Source organism: Somniosus microcephalus, chromosome 33, assembly GCF_052327205.1.
Source record: "Somniosus microcephalus isolate GS21.2 chromosome 33, FLI_Smic_1.0, whole genome shotgun sequence".
Classification (NCBI taxonomy): Eukaryota; Metazoa; Chordata; class Chondrichthyes; order Squaliformes; family Somniosidae; genus Somniosus; species Somniosus microcephalus.
This window is the reverse complement of record NC_141019.1, coordinates 27,727,251-27,738,229: the sequence shown is the minus strand read 5'-3', so window position 1 is coordinate 27,738,229 and position 10,979 is coordinate 27,727,251. Positions and strand designations below refer to the sequence as shown.

The 10,979-nt window shown below is 43.9% G+C and overlaps 1 protein-coding gene across 7 annotated transcripts in view; it reads right to left on the bottom strand.

The window, feature by feature from the left end:
• Positions 1-4,341: 4,341 nt before the first annotated feature.
• The window catches only part of fkbp11 (FKBP prolyl isomerase 11), a 30,708-nt gene continuing 24,070 nt past the window's right edge, over positions 4,342-10,979 (bottom strand). For 2 of the 7 annotated variants that reach the window (XM_085972803.1, XM_085972802.1), the window contains 4 exons: positions 9,186-9,248; positions 7,089-7,122; positions 5,544-5,614; positions 4,342-4,574 (listed from right to left, as the gene is read on the bottom strand). In XM_085972803.1, coding sequence (XP_085828929.1) covers positions 4,357-4,574; positions 5,544-5,614; positions 7,089-7,122; positions 9,186-9,234 — 372 coding nt within the window. In that variant the 5' untranslated portion in view covers positions 9,235-9,248 and the 3' untranslated portion in view covers positions 4,342-4,356. Of the gene's footprint in view, positions 4,575-5,543; positions 5,615-7,088; positions 7,123-7,207; positions 7,511-9,185; positions 9,249-9,386; positions 10,094-10,979 lie in introns of those variants that run through there. The other 5 variants (XM_085972799.1, XM_085972797.1, XM_085972798.1 and 2 more) reach the window with 5 other exon arrangements.

Sequence of the window (10,979 nt, the reverse complement as noted above, 5' to 3'; positions counted from 1 at the left end):
TGCAACATATTGTCTACCAAATTATCTTGCTGATCCTCTCAATTTAACAAAGCTATTTAATGTCCAACTCAGCAGGTGAGTAGTTGCAAATTATTTATCTAACCTGTTTCTCATGGTGTACGTGAGGATATGATGTTTTATAACAATAGGGGTGTTTATGCAACATGGGGCATAATACTAGGGCCACTGATTTATGGTGACTGAATTATAAAGTACTTACAGCACAGAAACAGGTCATTCTGCCCGACTGGTCCATGCCGGTGTTTATGCTCCACACGAGCCTCCTCCCACCCCTCTTCATCTCACCCCATTAACATATCCTTCTATTCCTTTCTCCCTCGTGTTTATCTAGCATCCCCTTGAATGTATCTATGTAATTCGCCTCAACCACTCCCTGTGGTAGCGAGTTCCACATTCTCACCACTCTCTGGGTAAAGAAGTTTCTCCTGAATTCCCGATTGGATTTAATAGTAACTATTTAAAAACACTGGGTCAGTACGATCCATTGAGCGAGTGTATATTTCGAGTTTTAATGTGGCTCGTCCACAAAGTCGTATCCAGCAAAATGCCAGCCTTTTCCTGTCCTTGTGGTATAGGATCTGCATGCGTCTATATTCCGCCGCCTTGGCCGCCCATCTTTTCCTGGCACCCGAGTTTTGAGCTGATCTGCCTTTCCATATTTCCTTACAACCTTAGGTGATTTTGTTCTTATGTTCTTCCGGAGTTTACCTTTGTCGAGCATGAACTCAGTCACGCTCTCGATTAACCCGAAACTCAGGGCCTTATTATCCTGGCCTTTCTTGGCGCGAAGTAGTTCTTCAGCTTTACTGAGCTGGGCCTCAAGTTCCCTATGTCTTGGGGTGCTCCCTGGTATACGCAGTACTCTTTTCTGCCTGCTCTGTTGTTCTGGGTCAGGGTCAACTTCTGCCTCAAGGCCTTACAGACCTCGGCTCCTCCTCCACACTATCGGGGTTTATTGGGGCCAATGTTGCTGTTTTTGCCACCGCCCTATTGAGGATTCGACGCTTGTCTGAGATTTGTCTGTTGGTCTTTGTTGTCAGAATGCTGCTTATTCTTATGTTGATGTCCCGGCAGCCCTGGAACTGTTTCTCTAGCTCCAGTAGGAGCTCTATCTCCTTTTCTGTCCAGACATAATCTCGCCTGCCACCTCTCTTCTGAGACATGAGCGTTTTAATTCTAGCTTCATTCCTGAGAGTCGGATGTTGGTGCCTTTCATGCTGGCCGAGGCCACTTTGCGTGGTAAACCTAGCCTCACAGGCCAAGCACGAGAATAGGTCTTCTAATATTGGCACTGTCTTGCCCTTACATGGCAGGCTATCGATCTATACTCCCCTGATCTATCACATTTCGAGCACTTAGTTGTAAAGGTCTTAATTTTATGTTTTTTCCATAGGTGGGTTCTAAATAGACTGATGGTTTGATATATCTCGTTACAATCGCGGCAAAAAAGGCTATCAATGGGGTAGTTGATAATTATTTCTGCCTGGCAATTACGGTCATCTACGGGTTCGATCCTTACCCCTTCCTAGTAGATGTTGGCTATTAATGTCTCGGGACCCAAATCTAGATCTCTTTCTGGATCTCCATCTGCCCCCTTGAGTGCGCAAAAACCTTGGCTATAAAATGTTTGGGTGCGTATTCTAGGTAGGAGTCCCTTCCCTGTTGTCTTGGTGGGTTCTTCTACCTCCGCTATTCCCTTGTCTTCTTCTATTGGACTCGCAATTCCCTTGGCTCTGGTGATTGGAATGTAGTGCCAATTGGGCAGGTAAAAAAATGTCATTAGTCTCTTCTCCCCATCATCGGCTTGAGTAGATGAGGATGTAGTTGCTGGTCTCTCAGGCACAGACTCAGCAGTAGTGCAGTAAATGCACTTTATGCGGTGTGGTTCTGCCACCACCTCCGCGGGGACACTGTTTCTCTGGGCCCCGTCCCAACTGGCAAGGCTCAACCCCTGAAGGTTGACTACAACGCTTTTTTGTAGTATGTTTGTCCAAGCCTGTTCAGGCGCCGATCTACGCAGATTGGTAACGTCTCAAGTTCTTTCGCAAGTCGTCTTCGCCGACAATCACTTGTCGTTTCCAGTGGGGCCACGAGGAGGCGCGACTCACTAAGGACGACGGAACAAGATAAAACGTCCTTAGCTACGTAGCAACTAAACCAGAGTCATAGTTACTCCCGTAGGCCCCTAGTTCTGGTTTCGTCTGCAAGTGGAAGCATCTTCTCTACGTCTACCCTATCAAACCCTTTCATAATCTTTCGAATGGTGCAACAGAGGTGCCCACCCTACTAAGGCAGCCGAAAGTCAGAGAGACACCACTGTGGGAGACCAAGGCCCAGATCTGGCTAAAGATAAAGGTGAGAAATGCAAATTACTTTTTAACTGGGGCGATGTACCAACAGCAGTCACTCCTTCTGCCTTTACTACCTTCATGTTCAGCTGTAGCTGGGCTAGCTGTCTTAAAAATCACCTCGCCTTCAGCAAAACGTGGACATCTAAGTGACACACTTACCTGTATCGGGCTGGTATAGCCGTACAATTTTAACTTGTGTAATCTTTCTCACTATAGGCTTGGATATTTATTGGGATGGTTTAACGTAGGCGGGGGGGGGGGGCGCGGAACGGGAAGCCTGGACGTCTGCATGAGGTTAGCTCAGTGACGCGCAGGTGATTAGGGTGTTTGAGGGGCAGTTCCAGGCGTGCTGATCAGAGGCTTGCAGATCTAAATTCCTGTTTTGATTGTTCTAGAGTTAAATTTAGCCCTTGTTGGAATTTTCACAAGCCTCTATTGAGGAAAAGAATAATTCCACCTTCCTTGTGATGCCCGCAAGCAGCAAGACTGCCTGTCCTTGTCCCGAGACCCTGTATTATTGTTTACTAACTTTGTTGATGGTGATTGCTTGAAGCAACTTCAATCCAACGTTTCCATGTGACAGATGTCACAGTTGAAATAATGAAAATACTTGAGACAAATCTATCCTGCACTACAGGATCCTCGCACCCCTCCCCAAATTGTGCTGTCACACAGCTTGAGAGGCTAACACAGGCCTCGCTGCAGACTGACACCAGCTTGCCGCTTGTAGGCTTACCGCTTTTTTAGTGAGTTTTGTGGTCAAAGTGAAGAATGTTACTGCTGAGGAACTGAATTGCCTTTCTAGTTTATATTTCAGCATCAAGCACTCTCAGCCTCTAGTATAGCATGGGTGAGTGCAAAATAAAGATCACTCTACCCAGCCCCAGCAACCTTGCTCAACTGTAATCTCAAAGAACACGATTCCGCTAGTGTGAATTTCCATTTCTCACACCAGCTGTCATGTGGACTCTGCAAGTAGGACTAGCAATTCAGTGCTAAATTATGAGCTGTTTTTAAATTTAGTATTCACACCCATTTGGAACTAGGTTGAGACTACCCTAGGCTACATCTTTAATTCCGCGATTCAATTAAATGTTTGACTTGAACACAGTGACCGAGTTTAGAAACCTCAGCCTATACAACGATTAATGTGTTTGTAGCAAATTCCTCTTCCCATTATTTTAATGGAGGCTTTAACCCCTGAAAAATGATGGGGACTTCCTCCATTGAAATATTGGAGAGGAATTGGATATGAGCACATTTCACACACTCATTTTTAGGCTCTGTTTCATGTTGTGTGAGCGGTGCTGTCTGCCAGTTGCAAGTTTGAGAATTGGCTTTAACACAGCAACGCGCCTCTGCCTAATTCAGGGATGTACCAGCTACAGAGACTAAAACATGGTATTTAGGTGGTGTGGTGCTCATACACCACATTTCCTGAACAATTTATCATCTTCAGCCCACAAGTTTAGAGATAGCTGAATGCTCATCAATATGTATCTTGATACGTGGCAATACCAGCAACATAAATTTTTAAAAAGTATTACAAGCGGAAGAGCAAATGTTATGAAAGAAAATCAAATGGAGTGATGGCATGTTTTAAAATAACAATCTGATATGCTTGAGACGTGGCCACGACCAGCCCGTGAGGAGTACACCCTCCCTTATAGCAGATGTGTAATGGGGTACATGTTTTGCTAGTAAGAGTTACACTGGTTATCACACCTACCTAACTATTATATTGCATCTCTTTCACCTTTGTTACATGTTCAGACAGCAGGGCAATCAGTTAAAGCAACAGTGTGTGTCTGACCTAAAGCTGAACCTGTGAATAATTACTTGAAGGCAGTAATGATCAACTGTCTGTAACCAAGTGATTATTCACATGCTATTGCTAGAATCCAAGGATAATCCCATGATGTGAAAGAAACCAAAACATTTACAAAATAAAACCAAACAAGAATTTAACAAGTTTGTAGAAAATTTATTTATTTTTTGCTTTGCCCTTTTTCTCCTCTTTGAGCTTCCGTTTGGAGATTTTTGGTGCATTTGCCTTTGAATAGAGGTAATAGCCTATTAGACACAGAAGTCCAGGGACCAGCAGCAGGCAGGCTATTGGGATCACATTGTCCATCATTTTCTTCCAATATGTCGATTTCACTAAAGTCACCAACTCAGTCTCAAATAACAACAGAGAATCTCCTGAAATACAGAAAGCAAAGTTCTAAACTAAATGTCCAGTCACATCTAAGATATTGCAGCACTTAAACCACATCTAAATACCAGTGGATTACATGGAGTACAAAGGAGGAATCCAAAGTGGTTCCAACATCAGAAACCCAGAGTGAAGCTGAAGCAGTTTGTAAACCCAGAGTGAAGCTGAAGCAGTTTGTTAATTATTTTGACCATGGATTGCTGTACTCACCTGGCCCTCACTATCTCCTTTGACCTCAAGTGGAACTCCTACATGGTCTCCAAGAAGCTCAGTTCTCTCTTTTGAGCCAAACACATTACTTTTCCTCTCAACAATGTTTAAAGAACAAGTGTATCCTGTATCGGGGAGGCTCTTCTAGCACCTATCCCACATTCCTGGACAGGACACCAGAAAAAGCTTGCAGTTTCATAGGCGATCTCCCTCTGACCTCCAGCCTCCAAGCGCTCTCTCAATTGCAGTCTTCTGTACTACGATGCGGATTGCTCCTTGGAACGTTGCTGCTAGGTTCCAATTATATCATCCTACACTATCCCTTCTCCCAATGTCCTCACTGTGTTGAAATGAAAACTCATCTCAGTCTCCTACCCTTTCCAGGAACACCTTACCTCCCCCAGTCTTCCCTTCCTCCTTGCAAGCTGCAGGTTTTTAAAACCCTACCTTGTTGTCACCTAATCACTTCTTCCTCCATTACCCTCAGCTAATAGTTGACCTTTTTCCTCTTTTCAACTGTCAGCATAGTTTCTCAAATTAATAAACTATCCTCTATTTCTTTCATGAGTTAAAGACAGATCACAGACACAGTTATGAAGGACCTGAAATAATAGTTGCAGTATTATTCCACTGACAATATTAATGCAGGATAAGCATTCCTGTAGTACTGTTAATTTAAAAAATGTTACTTAGACCAAAATTAAAGTATGATGAAGCCTAGATTGGCGTTTGAACCGGATACATGCCTGGAATGGAGGGCGGAAAGCCTCGTTTCCCATACGCTAGATTAGATGGAATGGTTAACTTTCTCTTCTCTCTGTAAATAAAAATAATTCTGGTCACTCTTTCTGTTAAGAACATATCTGCTAATCATCCGATAGTTAGTATATAGATTACTAATGGGGGAGTTACTACGTTCCTTTCTTACGACCATTAGAATACTATGGCTCAGTTGGTAAAGTCAGCTTATTACTAATCAACGTGCAAAGGTCACCCGTTTAATCCCTGGTCGGTGCTGAATGGGTCTCAGCTAGGTTGGTAGAGTTAGCCTCAGCACGCTTGGGCCAGGGAGGGGAAAACCAGCCAGGGTTCTTTTCCGTAACTGGTGACTGTTCCTGGAAAGTGTGTGGGCCAGAATGCCAGATGAGGATGGGGCTCCGCAGGGATGCCTGCTGTTACTGTCTAGATTCACACACGAAGAATAGGCACTTGGGCTGGGCGCGGTACTGGAGGGCAGCCAATGCCTGTGGAACTGAACTCCACCAAGGATTAAACGCCTTCAGGACAGGAGAGAAAATTGACATATAACAATTAAATAAAACAGTGACCGTCACACAAGGATCCCATAGTTTGGGCAGTTACACACCAAGTGCCAGGTGAAGTTGTCATCAACTGGCTGACACTCCAGATGTTTAGAACGTATGTATGATATATACTGTATGATAATTAAACTCATTGCAGATCATTGATGTATAATCACTACACCATGTCTGCTACAGCAGTATTGTAATTAAGTTCCACATTTTTGCACAATATACAACATGTATTACAGGATAATGTGCGCTCTGGATGGTTTGAGCAGCGACACATTGAGGGCCGAGTTGCTGTCAGGTATCAGGATTATATCAATGCCACGATGTATCACATCCTTAACTTACTCCAGTTTCCACTTAAAAAAAAAATCAAACTAGCAGATCTCCTATGGCATTGCTCTTGGTGAGCCAGAAAGCATGCTTTTATAATAGGGGTGTTATTAATGAAGCATGCTAGGGAAAAGTCTGACAGGAAGTGTGACACTTACAGAAATTGCGCACTATACGCAAGACTTTCAACATATTATACAGAGAGTTTGGGGCATTCAATTCCATTGGGGGTGGGGGCGGGGGGATCATTGTTCCTGGGTTTGAGGGGGAGGAAAATCAATCAGCCAGGATTCCTTCTCTTGCTCTCTATCCAGAGATCTCAGCTGGAGAGAGTGAGCAGGTAGGGAAGTTGGACATGGTCAGAATTGAGCTTAACTGTGAGGTCACCCACAGTAAAGGCTCGACGTAAACCTACCCTCAGACACGAACTGTACAGGATCGAGTGAACTACTGGAGGGTTGGTGGTGCCTATGGGACCACACCCCAGCAAAAGGACTCGACAGAAGAGGTGAGAAAACTGAAAAAAAATCTTAACCAGATGCAGATTATTAGTAACATCTTGGAACTTAAAACCAATTAACATTAACAGCATTTTACTTCAAATAGTACTTATAAAATAACATTACTGATGCAGTCACATCGACTTACCCGACACACATGTCAAGCAGACCCTGTTCCAAACCTACCAACAGAAATAAAGTCAGATTCAATTTCTTTTTCAATACACTTACACTAACAGTTTCTGAATTGGAACTGTATTAAAATACCTGAATCAAAATGTGTCTCCTGATCTCAATCGCATCTCAGTGAAGATTTTTGTATATGGACTGAAGTCAACATTATTACTTTAGCGAGAGTCAAATTTATAGTATCGAAAGAGGGCAAGTAATCGCCTCATTGTTGGATCAATCTTTGTAATTGTGCTTAGGAAACAATTCTTCCACACGGTTTCATTCCAGCTGCAGAATATGTCACATTTTACCTGGAATAACCTGTTTTTTGCCCAGTTCTACCACCAAAGGATCCCGGATTAAGGAATTATCAAACAAGGTCCCATCTTCCAGTTTACCCTGAGAAACAGTAGGAAAAGAAAGCACATCAATTCTCTGGCGTTCACACCCATAACAAGCCACACAGTTATGTCCACCATTCAGCAATACTACAATCAGTATCCAACAGTATCCCACATTCAGTTATCTCTCACTGCCACACTGGGTAGCCTCCCAATATCTCTAATAACCCAACACACAGTGATTGCCAGCATCATCAATAGCCCCAATCTAACCCACAGTCAATATTCTACAAGAAATCAATTCAGTATTCCCAATAACTCACTCACTTTTTTAGGATATTACCAGCATTTACCACTAATTTTATACCAGAGAGTGTCGATAATAATGGAATTGACAGGACATTTAAAGTGATATTAAATATACAACAGGAAAAAAAGGAAAAAGAAACACAGTTAAGAAATGACTGACATACACTTAATAGTACTGTGCCCTTTTCATGACCCGTATACTTACTGCGGCCAGCAACCTACGACACCCATTTCACAGGGGTATGATATACATCTGAGGTCTAGTGTGGCACAACTGAGGGTAATGGTGTGCAAGACAACCCCGCTCATAAATGAATATTTAAATTTAGTTTCTGCCAATTTAAGGCGGCTGCAGGAAATAACGGCAGAAAATGGGACAGGCACTACAATAGGCAGAGATCTGGTGTAATGACTTCCACCGAGTTGTATTTCACTGTAAAAGGCCATGTAAAAGGAAGGCCATGTAAAAGAAAGACTTGCGCCTTTCACAACCTCAGGACGTCCCAAAGCGCTTTACAGCCAATGAAGTACTTTTTTGAGGTGTAGTCACTGTTATAATGTAGGAAACGTCCTATTGGCTTTGTTGCACTGGTTGAACATGTTGAGCATGGAGTCTAAGTCTCCTAGATCTCTCTCAAACTTCATGCTTAGCTGTTTCTACACAATTCATTGAGTACATACCTCACTTATTTTTCCATCCTATGTGCAGCACTTTGCACTAGTCTATATTAAGTTGAGCTGCCCACATACTTATTTTATCCAACTCACTGTCATTTCTGAGCTGCCTCCTCTGGTCCACTGCCCCTCCCAAGTTTGGTGTCATCAGTAAATTTGGCCACTTTGCATTGAACTTCTGAACCCAAGTCATTGATGTAAAATGAGAATCCCAGATATAAATAATTTGGGGGTTGCAGAAGCAGAGATTTAGCTACAAAGAGTTTCAGAATTAAAAAAGGCAAAAACAAATTAAACGTTCTTAGTTTGCTGCCACTAAATGTAGATGGAATATTGCATTAGGTGCCGGATTTAGATGAATTAATTTAAGGTTGACGTACAGTAGGAACTGATCAGATAATGTGCGAGGTTCACTCACTGACGTGTCCAGTTGTCACTTCCTCTAGTTTTCTGATCATGGTGTTAAAAACTTTTCCTGCTCCGACATCTGGTTGAATGACGGTTAGTTTCCAATTGGAAATGCACTTAATACTTTACCTGGGCATTGACGGGGGAATATCTGCTGGTTCGGGAACATTATTGCTGACGTGTTATTGCAGCCAGAGCCCCATCAGCCCACCGCCTCCACACGTGCAACATTCCCATGTTTCTTATTTCAAATGCAAATATTAAAACACTTTGAATTTACAGGTTACACAAGAATTTGTAAAAAAAAAGGAAATTTTGCGGAGAGTTGCGGTGTTTCTTACAGTGTAGTGGATGTGAAGAGTGTCTCCAACTGCCGACAGCTCGGGACATCCCTCTGGTTTCAGCTGTTTTTTAAAAAAAAACAATTTGGAAATCAAGAGAAATACAGACAGGCGGCGTGTTTCTTTACAGTTGTCAACTCACAATGTTGTTGTTGAAAGTAAAAGCTCCCAAAAAGACGGTTTGAAAAGAAATCTGCTCACCAAGACTTCCACTTTAAGTTCTTGCACGTTTTCACCCTGACTGAAGGTTCCGTTCAACGAGACAAGAATCAGAAAAAGGAGCGCGGCTTTGCTCATTGTGACCCGCAGACCGAATTAGTGAATGGAGTCAACCCGCACACACCTGGATCACAACCTAATCCCCGCAAGGCGTCGGAGTGAAACTGGAGTCCTCCACGATCCCGACAGTCTCTGCACCTCCCCCTTCTGACCAGGAAGCACCGCCCAGCTCCACTGGTGAATATTAAGGGCATTCCTGCTCTGACTTTTATTCCCTTCACCTCCTGCAAACGGCTGCAACTTGTGACGAGGAAACTACTTATTTCTTTATCCATCCATCGTATTTCTACACCTGCCGTGGCTCAGTTGGTCAGAAAGTTGTGGGTTCAAGTCCTGTTTATGAGATTTGAGCACATAAATCTAGGCTGACACTTCACGTGTAGTACTGAGGGAGTGCTGCACTGTCGGAGGTGCCGTCTTTCGGATGAGACATTAAACCGAGGCCCCGTCTGCCCTCTCAGGTGAACGTAAAAAATCCCACGGCCACTATTTCGAAGAAGAGCAGGGGGGGTTTATCCCCCGTATCCTGGTCAACATTTATCCCTCAATCAACATCACGAAAAACAGATGATATGGTCATTATCACATTGTCAGTCACAGAATCACAGAAACCTCACAGTGCAGATAGAGGCCATTTCGGCCCATCGAGCCTGCACCAACACATATCCCACCCGATCCCCGTAACCCCTACACCAACACATATCCCACCCTATCCCCGTAACCCCACGTATTTAATCCCCCTAACACTAAGGGTCAATTTTATCATAGCCAAATCAACCTAACCCGCACATCTTTGGACTGTGGGAGGAAACCAGAGCACCCGGAGGAAACCCACGCAAACACGGGGAGAATGTGCAAACTCCACACAGACAGTCACCCGAGGCCGGATTCGAACCCGGGTCCCTGGCGCTGTGAGGCAACAGTGCTAACCACTATGCCACCGTGGGACCATCAATTGGTCCAGGCAGCGGGCGGTCGAGGGGGTCGTCCGGCCGGATTGCCTGCCTCTCTTCCGCGGCCATGTTCACGCCCGGGTGGCCCGGGAGATGGAGCACGCGGTGTCTGCCGGCACGCTTGAGTATTTCCGCGACCGGTGGGCGCCGCGGGGACTGGAGTGCATCATCAACCCGGAAAACCCAATTTTAATTTGATTTGTTAAGTTTTAGTTGAACTTTTGTTAATTTACAGTCCAATTTGTTTTGGTTTTTTTTGGTTGGGTCCAAACAAAAGAGTGCCAGTCGTGGGACCTTGCTGTGTGTAAATTGGCTGCCACATTTCCTGCATTACAACACTTCAAAAGGCTTGTTTGCCAATTACCTTAAATCTGTGTCCTCAGGTTACTGACCCTTCTGCCAGTGGAAACAATTTCTCCTTATTTATGCTTATCAAAACTCATTACTCGCTGAAACCCTTTGGACCTTTTGAAAATAAGGTGCCATACACTGCACCTGATATTCTAAATGTGGCCTCACCATAAAGTGTTAAAGCGAGCTGCTTTGGCATTTAATCAAATGT